The sequence below is a fragment of the Protopterus annectens genome, chromosome 10.part0 (assembly GCF_019279795.1).
Source record: "Protopterus annectens isolate FY-2018-M chromosome 10.part0, PAN1.0, whole genome shotgun sequence".
Classification (NCBI taxonomy): Eukaryota; Metazoa; Chordata; order Ceratodontiformes; family Protopteridae; genus Protopterus; species Protopterus annectens.
The window spans coordinates 965,966,755-965,991,237 of NC_056744.1; the positions used below are offsets into that span (position 1 = coordinate 965,966,755).

Here is a 24,483-nt window from a genome sequence, read left to right on the forward strand (position 1 = left end):
TTAGGTCCCTAGTACAGATGTTTGCAGAGCCACTGTTTATAAAGAAATGGGTAAAACAGGACACATGTCAGTTTGGAGCAGCCAGAAGGTAAAGGAGTGTAAGGAAAGTTATACCAAAACAGGATAAGTTGTTTGTTACACTTAAAGAGAGACCGACAGAGAGCGAGAGAGATTATCCTGTTGACTTAGCAACAATAGGGGATAATGTTATGGTTAAGAGACAGGAAAATATATTCCAATTTTGAACTCTAGTTGTAGAGTTTACAATGGTCAACATGTTTCAAAAGATTTTAAGACTGCTTACTGTGATTTTATTCAAGCTACAGTCCTATCCTACAACTGAAACTGTAGTTAAGATTGAACAAGATGTATTTAAAAAATTGGAAAGTAGCTTGTAATTATGTAGCTTTACTGCAGACTTTAACAATCTATACGTGTATACAAGAACAAAAACTTTAAAAAAGGATTATTGTAAATAAAACTGGAAATATTTACACTGGTTCTAATAAGGTGATGAGTAAACGTGGTAGCTGTAGACAAGTGTTGTTACAATAATGAAGGACCACACATAATAATAGCCGGCTGTCCCAGAACTATCCCATGCCAAGGACATTTCAATTGCAAGATGAAAGGAGTGGTTTATGTCACCATTTCATGTCCTATCAGGCCCTTTATGTTGGGAGGATCAATAGGGTTAGAGTCAGGAGACTTCATGAACACCTTCAAATAATTTTGAAATATAATGATAAAACACACTTTATAAACAGAGACCTTAATTGTTTTTTGTTTTTATACTTGAAAAGCGACAATTTTAAACGAGGTGGCTGGTGGGAGTAAACTCTACAATACAAAGAGGCATTATGGTAGATTAAATCAAATGCTACTTGCCCTCTGGGCCTCAGCAACAGTATTGGCAAGAACATTTAAAATAAGAGGCCAGCTAAGTTATAATCTTTAGGTTTGATTCTAAAAATGCACATAATTTATTATAGTTGTGATTAGTATGTTAGAATTTTTAAGTTTGTTAATATTGTAAATATATTTCTTTTAAATGTCTGGTTCCATGTTTAGGTTTGTGTTATTTTATTTAATGAGCCTGCTGTGATGTGAATGTTTACTCTGAGGAAGTCCAAAATTATTTGGATGAAAGCAGATAATAAACATTTTGTGTGTATTACTTACTGGTGTCAAGGTTGTTCTGGAGACCCTTGGTGGTGTTTTTCTTTGTAATAAGGAGAGTTAAGTTAACATATTCGGATGGGCCTGGAAGTCAGGAAACAAAAGGAGGGTCAAGAGGCAGACGAGCTGAAATAGCAGCTAGGCGGCCTTAACAAAATAATATGCCAGCCCTGCTTGCAGTAATTCACACAGGTAGGACAACACTAAAGGGACTTCTTCTTGAAATGGGTCTAGCTGTCTTTGAAGACACTAAATGGAGAATGTCTTCTATTTGGACGTATAAGATCTCCTAAGTATTGGGTTCCCTGGCCTCCTGCACGGTCATTAAGCACGCCCTTGGTGTAAAGGTGTCTGAAAGGGATTAAAACTATCACCCACAAGGTTAGGTTCACAAGATTCCAAGTGGGGATGGATTAAGGATCCCTTGTCCTGTGTGAGAAGGTCCACTCTGTGGGTAACTTGTGATGACTGCCCCTGGCTAAATGCAGAAGAAGGGGGAACCAATGCTGCCTTGGCCAAAAGGGAGTCGCTAACAAGATTTTTGGTTTGTCCTGTTGAATTTTCAACAGAACATTTTGTAGGAGTGGGAAAGGGAGAATGCATAGAGAAACATCCCCTTCCATAAGATAGGAAAGGCATCTGTTGCCCTCGTTAGGGGGCTAGGTGCCCTGGTACAAAAGAGTGGAAGTTGTATGTTCAGAGGGGAGGCAAACAGATTTGTTTGTGGTGTACCCCATTTGTTGACTATTTCCAGGAAAGTACAGTTGTGTACACCTACCATAAATGTAGATGTTAAGAGTGTCTTCACTGTTGCAGTCATGACTGTAGGGTTCTCCCCTGCCGGCAGGCAGCCCTCGGCCGGCCAGAATCCCAAAGTCTGGGTCCGGCGTCGGCTGTTCAACCCTGCTCCCTGACATCAGAGCACCAGGAGTATAAAGCTGACAGCCAACGCCATCTTCTCCAGTTTTTCTTGCCCCAGATGTCAGGAGTCCCAAAATGAAAATGGTCCCATAATCTTTGCAAATACACCTCAGAAGAATAGTGAAAAAAGGAACCACACAAAAGCAAAAATAAGAGGGGACAGGAGGGAGGGAAACCCAGACTGCAACAGTGAAGACACTCAAACATCTACATTTATGGTAGGTGTACACAACTGTACTATGTTCATTGTGTTTCACTGTTGCAGTCATGACTGTAGGGTAGAATCCCAAAGCTGAAAGAAAGGGAGGTGGTCATAAAGAAGAAGGGGCGGCTAAAAGGCCCTGCAAGACTGCAGAGGCAAAGCCTGCCCTGGACTTAGAGTAGAGAAGTAAATTGTAGTGCTTAAAGAAAGTATGCACTGAGCTCCAAGTTGCAGCTTCCAAAATGTCCTTGGTAGGAACTCCCCTGAGGAAGGCCACAGAAGTGGCAGCAGCTCTAGTGGAATGAGTCCGAATGCTCCCTGGGATTTGCTTTCCATGGTGTGAATAACAAAATCTGATTCCATGAGCAATCCATTTAGAAATGGCTTTACCTCGGGAACTTGAAGCATAAGAAATAAAATTGTTCTGATTTTCTGATGTCCTTGGTTCTGTTCAGGTAAAAACGTAGCTGTCTATGTACATCCAAGGAGTGTAAGATCCTTTCCCCTTTATTTTGAGGAGTGGGGAAAAAGGTTGGCAAGTGGATAGTTTGATTTAAAGCCACCTTGGAAACCACCTTAGGCATGAAGGTCGGATTAGTCCTCAAAGATACCCTGTCTTGATGAAAAATAATATAAGGTTCCACCGCCATAAGAGCTTGTAACTCTGAAACTCTCCTGGCAGAGGTTAGTGCTAACAGGATAGCTGTCTTCCAAGATAAAAACTTGATGTCAGAAGAAGCGGCAGGCTCAAAAGAAGGCAAGGTTAGTTTTTCTAAAACATAATTGAGATCCCAAGCAGGAATAGGAGGAGATCTAGGAGGTCTTAAGTTCTTAGCTCCTCTGAGGAACTGTCTCATGAGTTGGTGGGAAAAAATGGGAGGGTCTGTATTATAATGAGCAGAAATAGCAGAAGCATGATTCTTAATGGAAGAGAAAGAGAGACCCTTATGTAAGAGATCTGTCAAGTAAAGTAAAATTAAAGTAATGTTAGGAAGAAGAGGATCACAATCCTGAGCCGGCATCCAGGAACAAAATCTTTTCCATTTTCCTGCATAAGATTTTCTAGTGCTAGGACGTCTGGCTTCTAAAATGACATCCATAACCTGCTTGTGTAGGAAAGAAGAAATCAAAGGCCCCGGATTAACCAGGCCGCCAGGCTGAGAGTTCTGACATGAGAGTGTAGAATCTGACCCTGATGTTGGGACAGAAGGTTCGGAGACTGAGGTAAAATCCAAGGGGGCTCCAGGCATAGGTTTTTTATAGTTGGATACCAAAACTGCCGAGGTCAATTCGGAGCCAACAAGATTATCATCTTGGGTTTGTCCTGTTTTATCTTCAGTAAAACTCGTGGAAGAAGAGGTAGAGGCGGAAAAGCATATCCCGAGAGGTTCCTCCAACTGAATGACAGGGCATCCACTTTCCAAGCTTCTCTGTGGAAAGTCCTGGTGCAAAAATTCTGTAGCTGATGATTTAGATGGGATGCAAAGAGATCTATGTGAGGACATCCCCATACTGCTGTTATCATCCTGAATATTTTGGTGTCCAGCATCCACTCGTGTGGATTCGAAAGGTTTCTGCTCAAACTGTCTGCCAGTAAGTTTTGCTTCCCTGGTAGAAACTGAGCTTGAAGATCCAGATTGCAAGCTAGAGCTGTGTTCCATAAATCCATGGCTAGTCTGCAAAGGGGGCAGGAATGAGATCCCCCTTGCTTGTTTATGTACCACATAACTGTGGTGTTGTCTGTCTGTATTAGTAGTTGTCCTGGTTGTATGAGATTCCTGAAGGCCAATAGAGCTTTCTGAACGGCCAACATTTCCTTTAAGTTGATATGCAGGTGCTTCTGATCCTTTGTCCAAAGGCCCTGCAGACAATTGCCCTGAAAATGGGCTCCCCAAGCATAATCCGAGGCGTCCCTGGTTAGAATCTGAGAGGCAGGAGGTAGACGGAAGGGCTTCCCTTTGTTTAGAACACATGCCCTGGACCACCAAAGAAATTCCTTTTGAAGGCAAGGAAGGACGGGAATCGGTATGTCCAAACTGTGGTAATGCTGAGACCATACACTTTTTAGGTACCACTGTATTTTCCTCATGTGTAGTCTTGCATATGGTACGAGAAGGATGCAGGAGGCCATGTAACCCAAAGCCTGCAGGAATTTCCTTGCAGATAGATGGGTTAGAGCTGCCAAGGCTTTGAAAGTTGATGCCAGCTGTAATTGTTTTTCGGATGTCAGAAATGCCATCTGGGTTGTAGTGTTTAGAAGAGCACCCAGAAAAATTATCTGTTGTGATGGTGTCAAATTTGACTTTATGTTTACAGAGAATCCCAGGAATTACAGGAGGTTTTGTACAAAGTCTAGATGCTGGAGTAAGACATCCTTGCTGTCTGCCTGAATTAGACAATAATCCAGATAAGGGTAAATTTGAATTCCCCTGAGTCTGCAGTAAGCTACTACTGGAGCCAGGCATTTGGTGAAGACCCTGGGCGCAGAAGACAATCCAAAGGGCAGCGCAGAGAATTGAAAGTGCCTCGATCCGGCCTTGAACCAGAGGTATTTCCTGCGATCCTGCCTGATGGGAATGTGTAAATATGCCTCCTTTAAATCCAAAGTCACCATCCATGCATCTTTGGACAGCATTGGAAGTAACTGCTGTAGAGTAAACATCTTGAATTTTGGAATCTCTAGAAAGGTGTTCAAGACCGACAGATCCAGAATGGGTCTCCATGAATTTTGCTTCCTTGGGACTAGAAAGAGCCTTGAGTAAAACCCTTTTCCCATCTCTGAGAGAGGAACCAGTTCTATGGCATTCATAGCCAAAAGAGCTTCCATCTAGTTTAAGGCCTCCGTCCACTGATGTTTTGGAAGGTCTGGCCATCCGCTTGGCCTTGGCAAAGTATGAAAATGGAATTTGTAACCTCTTAAAATCGCATCCAAAACCCATTTGTCCTGGGTTATTTGAGTCCAATTTTGATAAAAAAAGAGAAAGTTTTCCTCCGAGAGGGGCTTCCAGGCAAGACGTTCCTGCAGCCCAACAGAGGGAGTCATTGAGTTTGCTTCCTTTGAGACTGTGGCCTGTCTTCTCCTCCCCTAGGGGTAGAAGCAGTCCACTGTCTTGGTCTATAAGCAGCTTGTGTTTGAGGCCTCCCTCTGGAGCGTCTATATCTACCCCTTTGAGGCCTGTCTGAAGAGGGAAAGGACCAGTTTTTTGATGGCCAATTCCTGCTAAATCTAGGAGGCTGTACTTGTAAGAAATCTTTAACTGTTTGCATGGATTTCGCCTTATCCTCCATCTTTTTAATCACCTCTTCAGCTTTAGATCCAAACAAAACATTATGCTGAACAGGAGCATCCAATAATTTAGCCTTTACTTGTTCAGGTAAATTTTGTTCCTTTAGCCATGCATGTCTTCTAATGACTGTGCCAGAGGCTGCAGCCCTACAAGAAGCCTCCAAGGCATCAAATCCACAGTGTAAAACATGCTTCCCAACTCATTCAGTGGCATGCAATAAGTCATGTAATTCCTTATCTGCACAGGCAGAAATGGAAGTAAAATTTTGTTTTAAGACAGACAAGAGAAATTGCTGATATTTAAGCATATGAAACTGACAGTTTAAAGCCCTAATGGACAAAAGTAGCAGAAGTGTACACCTTTTTGCCCCATCTTTCCAAGGCTCGAGAATCCTTTTCAGTAGGAATGGGATTTTTAGCAGTAGCGGCCTTAACACCCTTAGGACCCTGAGAAATGGTTTCAGGGTCAGCAGTAGGATTCTTGTATAAAAACTGATGGGAATCAGGAACCCTGTAATATCTATCAGGCTTAACAGGAGCAGGAGGAAAAGAATCAGGGGTTAAGTTAGCCTCCGAAAAGGCATCATCCACAATATCCAAAACCGGAGGAATAGCCAGGGGTCTATGTTGGGGAAGGAGAAGAAAATCCCTCAGTCTTTTCTTGGATTCTGAATACTCCTGTCCCTCCCAGTGGAAATGTTCCCTCATTTCATGCAGAGTTTCCCCAAAAGAAAAATCCTCAGGAGGAGAGGCTGAAGGAATGGATTCTTCCACATCAGAATCCTCATAAGGAGGGAAAGAATTTTCCTGATCAGAAGAAGAAACTGAGGAAACAGAAGCCTGATCAGAGGAATCATAATAAACATCCTGCCTTGGCCTTTTGTCTGGAGGGGGATGAGAACCCCTAATCATTGTAAGTAAATCCTCCGCCATCTTGAGTAACTGTTTCTGTGACTTGGGAGCCGGTTCAGAAGAGGCCTGTGTTGAAGTCTTTGATTTAGAAGGAGTCTTTGGCTTTGCCTTTACTTTACGGGCCTCCGCTGAAAATGGACCCACGTCCAGTCGGACACTCCCGGTCAACAAATTTAAATAAAATAATAAATAAAATAAAACTGAAGCTGAGTAGGCCTGAAAACCCCTTCAGAAGCCGGTACCTGCACAGCGGCTCCGGACCCATCCGAAGGAGCATTGTCCGAAGGTCCTGCAACAGAGATATTTAAAGGCCTGGTTGGCTCCTCATGAGAGTCCGTTTCGGCCGTTGGTTCTGAAATGGCCGACAACAGGGGCTGCAAAAGCGCCTCACTGACGACGGCTGAACCTGAAGCTGGCTCCACATGTGAGCTATCATCAGATTTGGACCTCGGAGGCCTGTCTTTATCCTTGCGATGCTTGTGAACTCCGGTAGATGGAACCGTATCAGAAGACATTTTGCAGTTAAAGCGCCTACCGAAGTACTGAAAAGCAAAATCATACCTTCGCTTAATTGTACGTTGATTGAATCTAGCACAAAACCGACAACTAGCTACATCGTGGTCAGGGCCTAAGCAAGGAATACAGTAAGAATAAAAATCCTTATGAGGTATTTGCTTCCCACATGAAATACAATTATTAACTTTTTCTGACATCGGAGTGGAGCAAGAAAAAAGTTTCCCCAACGGGGTACTTAGCTTTGAGTGGAGAAGAAAGTCTTCGGACCGAAGTGAATAGGAATATTTGTCAGGAGTCAGCCGACCGGCACTTGCGAACTGCTATCACCGCACGGCAAGAAAGACTGGAGAAGATGGCGTCGGCCGTCAGCTTTATACTCCTGGCACTCTGACGTCAGGGAGCAGGGTTGAACAGCCGACGCCGGACCCAGACTTTGGGATTCTGGCTGACCAAGGGTTGTCTGCCGGCAGGGGAGAACCCTACAGTCATGACTGCAACAGTGAAACACGATGAACATCATGTCACTGTCTAACATGTATTCGTGGGATTGTGATGTGGACCTGCTCAAGGTGTCTGCCTGAGTGTTCTGAGCTCAGGGAATATACCCTGCCTGCAGGGTGACTCCATGTTGTGCTGCCAATTCCCAGGCCTGGAGTACAAGCCTGCATAGCAAGTAAGATCCCCCGCTGTTTTTTTCACATACCAGAGAACTGTAATATTGGACCCCCCCCCTGTTTTTTTCACATACCAGAGAACTGTAATATTGTCTATGAACAACTTCTGGGGGCCTTGCTTCAGAAGGTGTTGGAATGCTCTCTGAGCAAGGGTGATGGCCTCTCATTTCACGGATGTTGATGTGCTTCCGCTTGAAGGGGCCTGTTTGTGTGCCTTGCATCTTCAAGCTGCCCACAGTAGCTCCCCAGCACAGGTCTGAGGCATCTGTGTACATCTCCTGGACTGGGTGAGTGGTTGTAATGGAAGTCCTGGGTTGAGAGAGATTTGATCCAACCACCACAGGATCTCCGTCCTTCGGCATGGTAGGAAGGGAAAGTTGTGGTCCAAGGCATGAGAGTGTTGGGTCCATGTGGATGTCAGGTACCACTGAAGTTTTCTCATGTGTAGTCTTGCCAGTGGCAACATGGGTGTAGTGGAGGCCATATGTCCTAGGAGTCTGAGATACTGTCTTGCTGTCAAAGCAGTGGCGTGGAGGACAGACAGCAGGTATTGCTTCAGGCTTTCCACCTTTTGGAGTAGAAGGAATGCCCTCATAACATCTGTCCTTATTCTGCTCCCCAGGAAAACTTGGTCCTGGTAGGGGTTTAGTTTGGACTTGCGGAAACTGATGTTGAACCCCAGGGACTGCAGGACAGAGATGACTTTTTGGAGATGGATGCGTATGGAAGAGGAGCAACCTGTCTGGATCAGGAGGTCATCCAGGTATGGAAAATTTGAATCCTTTGGACTGTGCAATAGGGCACCACTGGAGCCAGATACTTGGTGAATACCCTTGGAGCTGTAGATAGTCCAAAGGGAAGGCAGAGAACTGAAAATACGAGGAACCCACAGAGAATCGTAAAAACTTCCTGTAGTTGAGCCTTATGGGGAAATGCAGATATGCATATTTGATGTCCAAAGTGGCCAGAAATGTCCAAGGCATTAGCAGGAGAGAAAAAAAAAGTCTGGAGTGTAAGCATGCAAAAAGTGGGTACTTATAGAAAAAAGGTTGAGGTGGGAGAGATCCAGGATGGGTCTCCATGGGCCATCTTTCCTTGGGACTAGGAAAAGGCTGGAGTAAAAGCCCTTTCCCTTTTCTGACAGAGGAACAGGTTGCATCCTTGACAGAGGAGTCTAAGACTGTCTGGAAAAGGGGGAGCTGGTCCTTCAGTGGCTTTGGGATGCCTCTTAAAGAGGTAGGAATGACCCAAGTCATGATGTAATGAAGTAACCCTTTTCTATAACAGACAAGATCCACTTGCTTAAGGTAATGCTTTGACAGACAGGAAGACAGTGACAGAGTCTTTGGGTTAGGGGAATGGAGTCTGGAGGGGGTGAAAGGGGAGGTTTCTGATCTGGAGTCTCAGCAGGCCTGGAAGGAGGCTGCTGCTTCCTGGAGTTCTTTTTGTTCCTAGAATGAGGGGTAGGAGCAGAACATTTCCGATGAACTGTGTTTTGGTGGGATAATGCCTATGGAATTTAGGGATTGGAGACACAAACGTTTTAAGTCTTGTAATTACTTCCCCTTTTGTTGAAGGGTTTTGAAAAGCTCTGCCACTTAAGCCCCTAAAAGGGCAGAACTGTCCAGGGGTGGATCTAGAAGTTTAGCCCTGATATCATCAGGTAGGGGCTGGAATTTCAGCCAAGAATACCTTCTAAGCACTGAAGCAGAAACTGCAGATCTGGCCGAGGCCTTTGCAGCATCACATCTGCACCTGATTGAGTGTCTTGTCACTTGAGAGGACAAGGAGATAAGGCCAGATATTAGAGCCTTAGAAGGAGAGTCTGGGAGATCAGCCAAAAGTTTAGAAACCCGAGTCAAAAGGGCCAGGGCATACTTAGACATGTGTGTCTGGTAGTTAATAGCCCTAACAGCCAAAGTGGCAGAGGTGTATACTTTTTTGCCAGTGCTTTCCATGGTCTTACTGTCCTTATCAGTGGGAAGGACAGAGGTGGAGAAAAGTAATCTGGAAGGTTTCTCTGCAGAGACAAAAACCGTGCCAGAGTCTGCAACAGGGCATTTAAACAGAAATTTGGACCCTTGTGGGGCCTTATAAAACTTGTCAGGCCTTCTAGGGGCTGGTGGTTGCGATTCAGGGTTTTTAGAGGCTGCACTGATGGTGTCCAAAAAGGCTGGTACGACTGGAGGGATAGCAGAAAGTGAAGGGGTGTCCACTTGTAAGAGTTTATAACACTTCTTTTGAACCTAGGACATTTCAGAGGAATCTCATTTGAAAATTCTCTCATTTTAGAGATGGTTTCACTAAAGGAGAGGTCCTCTCCTGGGGTGTCTGCCTCAAGAGAGTCTTCCTTGGGGGAGGCATACCCAAGAGGGGAAGGCATCTGAGAGGAATAGGAAAGAGTCCTCGGAAGAGGACTCTGAAGAGTCTTCACCTTCAAAAGGAAGAGGATCTTCAGTCCGAGATCTAGGACTGATAACTGGAGGTGCAGCTGGAAGGAGAAGCAGGCATAGAAGGCCAAAGGGCCATGAAGGTATTAAATACGCTTTGAGAGAAAGCTTGCCAATCAGGCAGGCTTTCTGAAGGAGAGACATGTTTGTCTTTTGTTTCCTTTTTAAGGAAAGGGTAGGCCTGGAGGGCATAGGGCCTAAGGAGAGCCTAGGTTCAGACTGATCTAAAGCAGTGGATGGACCGGTCTGGACATCTGTTGTGAACAGAGGTTCCCCCTCGTTGTCGGTACCAAACATCTGTAAAATCTCCATGAACATATTTTCAAGTCCTAGGTTCTGCAGCCTCCCGAACGGTACCCGCCATACCTAACTCAGCTGGTTCCATACGTTCCTCCAAGACGAACGTCAGCCACAGGGTGAACATTGGGTGGAAAAGGTGCAGCAGTAGGTTCAGGTATGGAAACTTTGGCCCTCTTTTTTGGTGGCTCGACAGTCTGACTGGATGGCCTTTCCATCACCAGAGCCAGACGTTAAAGATGCAGTTTTTTTTTTTTTTTTTTTTTTAAGTAGATGTTTAGGGTATGTAGACAGCTGCGAAGAGAGTCTTAGTAATGAAGGCCTGCCAAATGACAGGTTTTGTGGTCATGGTTGGGCCCCTAGGCAGAAAAGGCAGAGATCGTAGGCATCCTTATGAGGGATCTTATGTCCATACCTACAATTTCCTTGCCTAGACGACATGAACCTAAGCAGGCATGCAGTGACTAAAAAGAGAAAATGGCCTCAATGGGGTACTTATCTTAAATTTGAAGATCCGACGGCAAAAAGTACTGACGTTCGACTGTCGGCAGAGAGGTTCTGAGGATGTTCCAAGTACCTTGCAGTGACTAAAGCTTTTGTATACTGGTCAGACATTCAGGTAGCTGAGCAGAGGATAACCCAAAGGTTATGAATACTGCAACAAGGACATCACTAATATACTGGCTACATCCTTGGATCAGAATATATGACAGCATTACGGTTGAGCTCAGTGCATTTTTGGACAACTAAAGAAAGATTTCAATTCCTCTAGTATTTGAAGTGACCTTAAATTTGGACCATTTCACATTTTCTAATACTGTTCTTAAGGTCTTTATTAGAATTTTCAGTATTGTCTTGAGGAATGAGGAAGTGGAATTTCATACTTTACATTATTTTCCAACTTTTGTTATGCAGTTTACGAATAGGGAAGTCCCAACAGAAAGGTCCATTTCTGAATTTACCATTATAGTCAAGGCAGATGGGTACAGGTTTTTCTATGCAGCTGTTTCGATGGTGCAAAAAGAGGTTAATGCACAAGTCCTCTTGGTTGGTTTCATTTGCAGAGTATTTTGGAGAATTTTGTTCACATCTTCATCAGCTGAAGGATGCTAGCCCTGGAGAAGTCCTTAAACATAGTCTCATTTGGTAGTGGAGAAAAACATCTAAGCTTGACAGATATGCCCGAATTGGGGCCCAGGGATGAGGAAGTGGGGGGTGTCTCATTTGGTAGTGGAGAAAACATCTAAGCTTGACAGATATGCCCGAATTGGGGCCCAGGGATGAGGAAGTGGGGGGTGAAATACAGACAGGAGCTACACTGGTCAGGACCAGGTGAAGGACATTAATGGGTAGTTTTAGAAACTGCTCCAATGCATTGGTATTAAAGTCTAGTAAATGCTGATCGTATCCATTTTTAGTGATGCAAGTGTGTCAGTCAATGCTTGGGTAATTGAAGTCCCCTAGCAAGAAGGCATTTGGTTTGATATTTAACCCCTCAATGGTATTAAGGTAATTTCCATGGCCTTTGGGAAACGCTGGTTAGGATCTTTATCTAGCAATGAAGCAGTAGCATAATTTGTCAAAGGTGATTTACAGCTCCAGGAACTTGAAGGTAAGGTAGTGGGTCACCTGACATGAGATGATGGTGTTGGACAAATATAGCTACTCCCGGGGAGTTATTATTCAAGAGCTTGAAGATATGATAGGTTCAAAACTCTGGCACAGGAGTGCTGTCACCACACTAAAACCATGTCTGAAAATGACACAGATTTAAATATCAGCAAAAATAGAGCCCAAAAAGCAGCAATATAGCAGAAACAAATATAAAATCCCTTGTGAACAAGGAGCAAAAAATCCAGGCTGAGAATGTATTCCAAAATAACAGCAAGAAATCCACGAATAAATGTTCAGGTACCAGTTTTATTAACAGAGGACACAAGCGCTTTCACAGTTGCTTCTTCAGGTGTAACTCCTGCCATAAAAGCACACACCTTATATACTCTTCCTAATTAGTCTAAATGATCAATTAACATACTGAAACAACTAAATATGTTAGAGTTGAAGGTGGGTTCTCAAGGTCTGGCATCTTTCTATTTTAGACTCCTAACACTCATTGGTGCCACCATGATGTTGTTCAACTCTGGGTTTGAGTTTGCTATGTAGGAATATCCAGTGGAGGAATCTGCTTAAAAAAACACCAAGGCTTTAGGCAGTATACAGAAGCTCTAGTATGAAGTGCAAGCTTTTATTGACCAGGTCTATCCCACTAGGCCTATATTCAGGGGAGACCTGAACTGGTATTCATATTGACCATAGGAAATGTAGGAACAAGGTCTGAAGAAGTTTATGTACTTGTATTGAACGAAAGCACTTACAGTATTAAATTAGTGGCTTGGTCCTCTGTCACGTGTCTTGTTTTTTAGTTGTTCTGAGTTTTCTTAGTTTGGTTTTTGACCATAGGAAACATAGCCAAGACAACTAGGAAGTTATCTACTCTTTACGATAAGTACTGGGGGATCTTATACATTCAATGATACTACCACCAATTCAAAGCAAAGTCTGAAGCATCTGTTGTAATAAGACTGAAGAGGAGATACAGGGAGAAGGGGAGACCTGTATTGAGAGATAAGTGTTCCCTCCACCATAATACCTCCCTTCGCATAAATCCCATAATGTAATCAGAAAAGATAAGGAGTGTTGATATGGAGAACAGACTTACCCGAAGTACCACTGAAATTTTCTGACATGAAGTCTGGCCAAGGGAATCATGATAATCAAAGAAACCACAAAACCCAGAATACTGAAAAAATCCTTGGAATATGCCAGAGGTTGGTTGGTGAAACTCAGGAAGATTGTTTTGTGTAGTTCTACTTTGCCCAGTGGAAGAAAAGCTCTACGAAGTATCCAAAAGACAGCCCAGAAAAGCTATTCCATGTGAAGGGATGACAGATGATTTTTGTATGTTCATTTAAAACACCAGAGTGAATAGGATTTTGACGTGTCAGAGAATCTTGATAATTGGAAAGACAGTTTGTAAATAAGACAATTGTCCAAACATGGAACAATATAAATGTACTGAAGTTTGCAGTATGCAATTACTGGAGCCAAACACTTTGTAAACACCACTGGGGCAGCAGCTAGACCAAAGAGCAAGAGAATGAGGCAGGCACAAAAAATCTTACATCTGAAATCTTTGCCAATAGGAATCTCATGATAAGCATCTTTTAAGTCTAGTGTTATCATAAAACTGTGTAAAGGAATGAGCTTTAACAGGGTTTGAAGGGATAAAATTTTGAACTTTAAGACCTTGACAAAAAGACTGAGAAAGGAGAGATCATGCACAGGCCTCCATGTTCTCGCCTTCATACAAGAAAAATCCATGAATAAAACCTTTGTCCATCCGATCTGAGGGAGCTAGTTTTATGACCCCCTGAGACATTTGCTCCAAAGCTTGAGAAAACAGGGATATTTGGTTTACAGGTTGAGGAGAAATGCCCTGGAATTATTTGCAACAGAAGAGGGGGCTAACAGTTAACATTTTTATTGGTTTCCTGTAAGAACCTGAAAAAGTTAACATGTTAGCTTGGCAGTTCAAAATTCTGAAAGTTAAAGTTGCATAAGAATAAAATTTGTTCCCAAATTGATGAAAAGCTTTCCCAGCTTTTGTATACCCCAAACAGACTTTTTTCCCCCAGGTAGACAGCAAATGTTGAAGGTGTGATAAGGAAGAAAATATGTTGTGGGCATGTAATGAGTTGGCAGATTTTAAAAATTCCCTACAAAATACTCTGTCAGAACTACTTGAGGAGCACATGGCTGTAACTAAAGGATTTTTTTTTAAGCTGGGACACGAGATCTGAATTGCCAAGACATATCAAGGCCTTATTAAGTTTAATTTTGTTGGCTGACATAAAAAGAAAAGATAAATACTAGAAAATGGAAATCAAAATCTAAACCAGCTGCATTTAAAGTACTGAATATTGTAAAAGACATAAAAGAACTGAAAGAGGGATCTTTAGAAAAAAGGAAAGGGGGGCAAATTTTATAGACATAAATGGAAATTTTGGGAACAATACATGCAGAATAATGTTCAGGAGGAGGAATGAGGTTTAAGAGAAGGCAGGTATTTAGGAGTTTGTGTAATGTTATACTGATAATAGTTACAAAGAAACGATATGCAATGTATAATGTAAATAAACAGAAAATGTTAAAATGGCTTATGTACGTTTGCCTCTGTCTTAAGTGATAATTTAATAAAGGTATCCTTGTAAGAGGGAACAGGGGTTAGCTTTAACACTCTGCTTAGCAGCATAACTTTTAGACAAGGAATTAATAGCAGGGTCTGCTTCATGATTAGAAAACAGATATGTATGGTGTACTTTGTATAGTCTATAAGACTTTTTAGGAGCATGACAGTCGAGCATGGTGCAAGTACTTAAAAAAAATCCTCTAAAGCTGATAAAACGGGGGGGGGGGGCAGCTGCAGGCTGTAGGATAACCACTTACAACAAACCATAATACTTATGATGGGAAACGGGGATTTTCATTCTGTTCCCACTGAAATGCCTCTTTCATTTTTCTCGTTATCCCTCCATGAATCCCACAGAGGGAGCACAATTCAGCTGCGAGAAAGCTCTGAAGCTTTTGGTACCCAAACTGCCTTCACATGTGGTACTGCTAGAGCCCCTAGCAGTCAGGGTGCATGGAAGGTACCCTGAAGCTTTGAAAGCTGTTTGGTGGTCATTTCCTGGGCAGGATATAACCCAAATAGTTTAAGTTACTTTAACAGTGATCTAATGTTAGATATCAACTATAATCTGTTTTTCTATGCCATGGACATTTGGTAAAGATTTCTGGATGACTGCTGGCTGGAGTGGACCTCTGATCTGACTTGAGCTAAAGGAGTTTGCTCTTTACCAAATGACACCAACTGGGGTACTGAATTTATAGTACATCATTTGAATGATATTTATTTTTTAGATGTGACAATCAGAAAACAATTAAATGGAATAATACTTAAACACACACACACTTTTAATAAGAACTCTTTAAATGGCTACAAGTTGCCATCCACCTCACATTGTTAATATAACTAAATAATTTCTTAAGATCAGACACATTTTTCACTACCTACATATTATAAAATTTGCTCAAAAGATAAACTGGACCAATTTATCAGAAGGGGTTACATGTTAATAGACAGAGAACATGGCAACCTATTAGCTGATTTCAGGCATAGAAAGTCAAAGTATTCATTATCCATCACATCTAAAAATAATTTCATACTGGCTTTTATCACAGCTTTTGATAACAATAATAACAATATCAAAAAGTTAATCATTACTGGATACCATACAAGCTTAACCTCAAACTAATGAACTGAACGAACTAAAGAACCCCAGCTCTGTTTTGTACACAACAGAGGTAAGAAAATGGAAGAATTTCTTAGCTCACAGAAGAAAATACATGATATTTAATAAACACACACACACACACACACACACACACACACACACACACACACACACACACACACACACACACACACACACACTACAGTGGTAGCCTACTGAGCAGTTACTTTTTCATGTTGCAATTTTACTTTCTGCCAGTATTTTTATTTTTTTTTTTTAAACTAAAGAACCAATTTCTGTGAATTCTCACAAAATGATAAATGATTAGAAGTTTCAATAGATGTAAGGTGACAATATTTATTTAACAGTCTGCACGTGCAGGCATTTTATGTAATTAAAACTTCTAAAATGTTTAAATCATGAGTATCTGAACATTTGAGTGGTATGAGATTTCAAAGAATCATCAATGCTCTATACAAATATTCTGTTCAACATCCAGGAAAAATTTTAGTTTTTATGGTATTGATAAGGTTCATACCAAAGGTAGTCATAAAACATGAACAGTTTAACATTTCAGATACTAAGCACCAAGGAACACATCTGTATTATGACTATTGGGGCTCTTTCCCCCCTACAACTTAATAAATAGACCGAAAAAGGTAGCAAAGCCCAAAGCCAAGGTAACGAAATCCAAGAGGTGGACTGTTTGAAACTAAATATTGTTTAAAGCAGTGCTCGCACTAACGTACAGTGTGTTGGCGTAAAAGTAGACTTCCTTTTGCTTTTTTTTTGTAGTCTAGTCTGACTTCAAGCACTGTTGTGGACTGCAAAGGGACACTTTTTTTGTTGGTAAATTATATTTTAATCGTCTATAAAGACTTGTTTGGTCCACATTCTGAAATGCGTAGTAGATTGCTGGCTGGGGGTGGCCATTTAGTCATTTTGAATTTGAGGCCACGCCCCCTCGTTATTGAAACTACCAAACCAAGACGGAATATTTCGTAAGGGACACATTTCCTATTTTTGGGGCTAGTCTCAAGTGTGTTCTTGTGGGAAATGTTTATTTTTTATTTCTTGTGTACAGTTTTCTTAAAATGCTTGCTGAAGTATTTGCTTGTTTAATATTAGACCACAACCATTTTTTATAAGTGTTTTGTTTGTAGGCTACACTTTTTAGAATAGTAAAGCCCTCTTTTTCCAAAGCTTACGCTATAATTCAGTTGCACTTGAAAGTACATTTTTGGTGTGAAGAAAGCTATTTTTAATATACATTTTCTTGTGTGGTGTTTGTATTTCTAATGGTGGGAGAATGAAGTCTACTAGGAACGGATTCTAAAGTTGTAGATGCACTAAGGCATTTTTTGATTGTGGACGCCTTTACAAGTGGCGGAGTGACATTTGTTTTCGCTAGAAGCCATATTTCTGACTTTTTGTTTTGAATGTGCCTGATTTTTTGTCAAGTGTATTTTTACTAACATTGATATTAGAATCTTATTTGCTGAATGCTTTTTAACACTTGATCATTTATAACTACAGTAATCAATCTTTGGTGTTATCTTAGTTCACTTATTTATCATATTTTTGGTGGGATCATACTGTTGAACAACAGCTGTGGATATCTGGGGTTATTGGTTGACACTAGGTACTTCACCCCTACACCATATCACCATCTCAACCCTCACACACACAACTCCTACTATATACCATTTGCATCACTTCCCTCACTCTGCTAACCACCATTACCAGTTACCAAACATCACTTACCTACACACTATTCATTCCTTATAAAGGAACATCCCCCAATACTCCAAACCCCATACAACTATCACACCACCTTAATTCACCACCTCAGACACAAGCTATGCCCATCAAATAGCCAATCGCACACCACTCAATTACACAAAGCTCATCTACAAACTTTATGTACACCTAAAAACAGCACTAGTATGCTGCGGTGTTGTACACTCCAACCCAGGCCCACTCAGTCCAGATAGACCAGTCCCAGACCTAAATACAACCTTACTCCAAAGGCCCACAAACTCACTCCTCATCATAAATCTAAATATTAGAAGCATCTTAAATAAGGTCCATGACCTCAATGCCTTAATCGCATTTTACCATCCAGATATTGTCATTCTGACAGAGACCTGGCTTAAGCCCCTAATTCAAGATAATGAAATCACAGCACCAGGCTACAACAGAAAAAGGGGTGGAGGAGTAACAATACTATATAAAACTCACCTTATCTTAGAAAAACTAGACATAACAACCCCAGACTTATAGATAATACTGAACTCATCCTCACTAAACTGAAACTTGACCCACATAAACATATCAACAATATAGGATGCTACATCCCCCCAGGGAACAATATTACCATCACAGAAAAACTACTAGAATTGTTGACAAACATCCTTCCCCAAGAAAACATCCTATTAGGTGACCTTAATATTGACTAGGATAACTGCTCTAGTCTAAACCCTATCTCCCATATCCATCTACATGGATTAACCCAACTAATAACTTCCCCCACCAGAATAGACAATAGAACCAAACATCAGTCTATACTAGACTGGATACTAGTATCTCATCCTTCCCATATATCTCACGCTGGTTGCCTGCCAGACTCCCTCAGTGACCACCTAGCTACATTTCTAATAAGAAGCAAAACTCCCCAACTGACCCAAGAAACTGTCAGGGAATGTAGGAATAGAAAAAATTCAACCAACTCAACTTCAGTATTGACCTAAAACTATGCAAATGGACCCCCCTAAAAATTTTGGACCTTATGAAGCAGTACTATACTTCAATTCTACTTTCATTAACATACTTTACCACCATGCCCCTCCTAGAACTACAAGAATCAGAACTAAACATGCACCTTGGTTAACTTTAAATACTAAAACATTACTCCGAGATAGGAACAAAGTACAGACAAACTATCATAAAAGCAAATCCCAAATAGACAAACATACCATCACTTGCGTAACAAAGTCAAACAACTTATTAAAATAGACAAAATCTACTACTTCCAAAATATGCCAAATAAATATATTAAAAACCCAAAAAAAGTTCTGGGCTGCTGTCAACACTGTACTGCAAACCAGGGAAAACAACCACCCGCACCCCCAAAATAGTGAACAACCATGACAACATCCCCACTCAGCTCAACAATTTCTTCACAGAAACTATCCAAAACCTAGCCAACAACCAACTAAGCCCCAACAATCCATCCCCAACTAAAACACCCTCTTCACCCAAAACAAATCTTAGTTACCACATCTTCATCTTCAACCCAGTGCCAAACAAAATCATACAAAAATTACTCCTAAAACTTAGGCCAGCCTCTACAGCTGCCGATAATATACCTTCCGAATATCTGTAACTAGCAGCTGACGCAACAGCCTACCCTGTCTCCATATTAATAAACAGATCTATCTCAGAGTGCAAAGTACCCCATCTTTGGAAAATATGATACATTACACCACTGCACAAAGGTGGTACCTCTGTAGAGCTTAGTAACTATTGACCCATAGCTATACTATCTCCCCTATCACAACTTCTAGAGAAGGTTGTCCACATGCAACTGATGAAATACCTCTTAGAAAACAAATTACTATCCACTCAGCAACTTGGTTTCAGACCCTTACATAGCACCACCACTACACTTACATCATGCACAAATACCGTCAATAACCACAGAAACCACAGACTGCTAGTATCTGCAACTCTCTTAGACTTACCTAAAGCCTCTGACAAGGTCAACCATGAAAAACTGCTTCATACACTAACCACCCTAAATCTCAGCTTCTCTACTATTTCTTGGTTTAAGACCTACCTAGATGGTAGGCAATAAAATGTAAAATGGCTAAATCAGCTCTCTCCCTTACTGCCTGTCTCCCTAGGGGTACCCCAAGGCTCCATCCTGGGTCCTCTACTCGTCACCCTATTTACTAATCAACTACCACCCACCATACCCAAAGCCTCAATAGTCCAATATGCAGATGATACCACCATTATCTGTGCAGACAATTCTCTTGACCACCTCCTCTCCCTAACACAAGAATGTTTTTCCCCTGGCAAAAACACGTTTCACTAACCAAGATCTCATTCTAAACCCAGCCAAAATTAAATTACTCCTCTTCAGCCCTCACAGATCTCCACCCTCTTCATCTAACTTTTCAATCTCCTCTCATAACAACAGAACCATCATGCCAAGCAGTCACGCCAAACTGCTAGGCCTTGAAATTGACAATAGCCTTAAATTTGACATTCATATCTCTCAGACCATAAAGAGAGTCCACAGAAAAATGGGCCTACTCTATCGCAACAAACAGTTTCTCACCAGTCACTCTAAGGTTACCACAGCCAGGACACACCTCCTATTGACCCTACTTTACACCTCCCCCGTGCTTACCAAGCTCCGAAAAACTGAGCTCAACAAACTAGACAGCTGCTACAATAAAATAGCCAGATTTGCCACATGATTAACTTCTAAAATCCACCATTGTGAAAGCCTCAAATAACTCAAATGGCTAGAACTACCCCTGACCCTTCAAATCAACCAACTAACACTTGCTCACAAAGCAGTACATCATCCTGGCAACACACCAGCCCTGCAGCAACTACTCCAGCCTTACACCACTACCAGATCCCTGAGATTAAGTACCCAACACCTCCTTAAAGTAACAAACTTTAAAAATGAAGCAGGTAGATCCATTTATAGCCACTTCCTCTCTAAAATCTGGAACTCCCTTCCAGCCCACATAATAAATAACTCCACCACCCAATTCAAAAAACTACTCAAAACACACTTCCTGAATCACAGATTATGTACCTGTACTACCCCTGGATAGTAACTCGTATGTCTGTTTTCCAGCAACTAGAGTAACAGCTTATCTACTGCTTTTGTAATGTCTGCCTGGGGTAATAGTATCACTGAACACTGTAAAGAAACCTAAAGGACAGAGTATGTCTCTCATGTGTAGAAATGAGTTATGGAAGTTATCTATTCTATCTTCCTGCTATACTTGCTGTTAAACACCTCTATAACATGTATATATTAATGTAGCCTGTGATTGTTGACAAATACACTCTTTGGTTAACTCACTATCTTATATGTACTATACTTCTATCTTCTTCTTCTTTCGGCTTTTAGGCTGTTAGGGGTCACCACAGCGGATCACCTGTCCGCTCATGATTGGCAGTGGAGTTTTACAGTGTCAAATTGCCAGCCCGGCGCCCAACCTTCCACAGAAGTCATACACATGCATACACTCACACCTAGGGCCAATTTAGTGTGTCCAATTCACCTACAGCATGTCTTTGGGATGTGGGATATACTTCTATATGAAGGATAAAGATTGTGTACTCTATATTTTGTTTAACTGAACCTTTTGGTTGACATGTCTTTCTCCCGTTAATGATTTTTCTGCTTTGGAGCTTTTCTCCCCGGACCTCCACTGAAAATGGACATATATCCAGTTGGACTCTCCCAGTTAACAAATGTAAAATAAATATTTTTTTAAAATCTTAGTATTTTTGGTTAGTACATTTGCATGCATTTTTTCTATTCACCACTGGGTGGCAGTATACCTATTTGTTTTTGGTTACCGTTTGACAGTAGCATTTAGTTTCAAAAGTATTTTGAATGCGTAGGCAAATACTAGGCTAGCTGCCCTTGTGGCCCATTTAAAGCCAGGCCAATTTTCTTTCCAAATATGAGAATCCAACCCTGTATGTGTGTCTGTGAGGTAAACACTAACCACTATACTATTTAGCATGGTTTTTGAAATATATGTAGCCTATTTATTTATTTATTATTTAACTAATGTAGTTTCTAAAGTTATGCAGGTCCTAAAGACCATTTTGCATGACTGTACATTTTTCCCCATTTAATAATTTAGCAAGGTCATATTTAACTCAACCCTATAAAACACGTCATAATTGTTTTGTTTTCTGCATTAGATTTCATACTGAAAAATAAGCTTTGTGCTTTGAAACCAGAATACCATTTTAATTTGGCCCCATTCTCTCCCCACTTACTGGTTTTGTTTACGGTTGTTGAAGCACTACTTGGTGGCTGAGTTTCTGGACTGCAAAAGTGCTGGGTTGTTGTGAGGTGTCTTAGGAATACCTATTTGAAGAGCAGGCCCAAGAATGACTATACTCTATAGTATGATCATAAAAGACTACAACAAAGAATGGGATTAGAGCTTAAAATGGAGAAGCGAAAGGACATAACTAGTAAATTACTGGGAAGTATATTCTAATGGATATTATGAAATGTTCTTTCTTGGGACATACTGTTGTACCTACTGACGATGCATGAAACATCTTGCATACAGTGTCTGAAAAGGATAATATTGAAAGATTTAAGATGGGACAGGGATGGTGATATGGAACAATTAAGAGGAGGGGCACCTCTGGATAAACTCACTTTAGAACCAAGCATCTTGACAAATGTTATTGTCTTCCATAGAAGCTACTGTGATCTACCTCCCCTTACCAAAGGAATAAAGGCCAGTCTTTAAAATGTTCCGACTGCTATCAATGCTGCTTTTGTACAATGGGAGGATTTCAGTCAGCCCTGTATCACTGAGGTCTCTCATTTGTTTCCTGTTTTCACTGGATCTGTTCTTGTTATTTTCGTCTTTCTCCTGCTGATACTGACTTGTCTCACTGCAATCAAGCCAACTAACATTTTAAAATTGCTTTCATTTCTTGCTGGCTTTAACATGTCCAGACACAAATTCTCATTCCTTTAGTTGCATACTGCAGGTCCTGCCTTCTACTAGCCATCTCTGATATTGTCCATTCCTCTCCCTGGTTGTTGGTGTGGTCTGTTGGTAAAAACACTCATATGTAGTGCCATATGCGTTATGCATAAATCATAAAGGTATCTTCTAATACCTACTTAGCCTTCAAGCTCCCTCATTTTGGCACATTGGCAAAAAAGCACCTCCTTCTTTGGCATCTTGAGCTGGCAAGTGATTTAGATCCCAGGGTATAGAGTGCAAACTCAAGAGATAGATATGGCCATAAGCATAAATACCTGCATCTTCCCTTAGGATTCAGGAATGTACAACTTAACACTAGTAGTAACAGCCCTCTCAAACATCCAACCTGAATCATTCCATCCTTTCCAACTAGTTCATCTCTAGTCACTAATTCAGGAATAACCGATACAAAAGAAAGTACAGTTGTGTAAGTAAACTTCCCATAACAGTAGATGTATGAATGAGTAGTCTTACATGGGTTATATCCTGACAAGGATAGCCGGCCAGCTTCCAAAGCTTCAGGGCACCTTCCATGTGCCCAAAACTGTCACGCAACTCCAGCTGAGCTGACTAAAAGACAAGTATGGGGGGGGGGGGCGAGCCCTTCAGAGCTTTCCTGCTAACAAAGGGAGGGAGGCTGAGCCCTGAAAGGACACTGGTAGGAACAGACAATAAATGTACATATCCTGGTGTAAAAAAAAACATACCCAAAAACAAGGGGGTGGGGGAGGAAGCAGCTACTGCAGCAATGATTATTCCAATATATAATGTTACAGTAAGTTTACTTAAAGAACTGAGCTATATTAATCATATTGATCACGGTTTAAAGTGCTTTGCAAATGTATAGAGGACCAAGCAGCAGCTTCTAGAATACTTCTAGAATCCATCCCTTTCCAAGAAGCCAGAGATTAAGCTAAGGCCCGGATAGAACTGGCCTTGACCCTGCCTGGAACAGTTTTGTTACTGTGAACGTAGCAAAATGTAACAGCTTTAGACAACCATTTGGAAGTAGTCTGTTTTGACACAGAGTGGCCCTTCTTACTTTCACAAGAAATGAGCAATAGATCTGAAGATCTGAAAAATTAAGTTTCATCAACATAGTACAAGAGTTGTCTGTGGAGATCCAAGGTATGGAGTATCCCTTCTCCTTCATTTTTAGGTTCAGGAAAGAAAATGGGAAGATGGGTAGTTTGGCTTAAACAAAATTTAGGCATAAAAGAAGGATTAGTTCTCAAAGAAACCTTGTCCCAAATGAAATACTGCTGACTCATTATAACAGCTTGCAACTCGCATCCTCTTCTTGCAGAGGTCAGAGCAATCAGTAAAACTGTTTTCCATGTTAAGAACCTCAGGTAGGCCACATTAGCTGATTCAAATGGAGCAAGTGTTAGCTTCTCTAACAGAAAATTAAGATCTCAAGGAGGGGCCACTGGTTTACTTGGAAGCCTCTTATGCAAAACTCCTTTCAAAAACATTTCAACATAAGACTGCATTGAAAGAGTATCCATGGGCAGACAAGCCAAACTGATAAATGAACCTTGATATAGGAATAAGAAAGGCCAGGCAACAATAATTCATACAAACATTATAAAAACAGAGAAAAACTAACCTAAATGGGTGCTGGTATGTTGTTGGCACCAAACAGAAAACCTTTTCCATTTACTAATATGCGATTTTCCATTAGTAGGCTTTCGTGTCTCTTAATACCTGCTACACATCCTCAGTAAATACAAGCCTAAAAGGAATTAAGACCCTATCACCTATGCAGTAAATTGAAGTTGACTGATGGGGTGTATCAAACACCCCTGATCTTGTGTGAGTAGATCCAATCAGTGAGGAAGCTTGTGGTAATGGTCTCTGGCCGTTTCCAAAAGAAGGGACAACCATGGTTTCCTGGACCAGAAGGGAGTTAC

General features: G+C 41.3%; 1 protein-coding gene across 1 annotated transcript in view; it reads right to left on the reverse strand.

The window, feature by feature from the left end:
- TMCO1 (transmembrane and coiled-coil domains 1) overlaps nucleotides 1–24,483 on the reverse strand; it is a 488,674-nt gene that overhangs the window by 145,608 nt on the left and 318,583 nt on the right. Inside the window, exons 6-7 of the mRNA XM_044085738.1 lie at nucleotides 6,414–6,428; nucleotides 5,467–5,477 (exon numbers count right to left, since the gene is read on the reverse strand). Coding sequence (XP_043941673.1) covers nucleotides 5,467–5,477; nucleotides 6,414–6,428 — 26 coding nt within the window. The remainder of the gene's footprint in view (nucleotides 1–5,466; nucleotides 5,478–6,413; nucleotides 6,429–24,483) is intronic.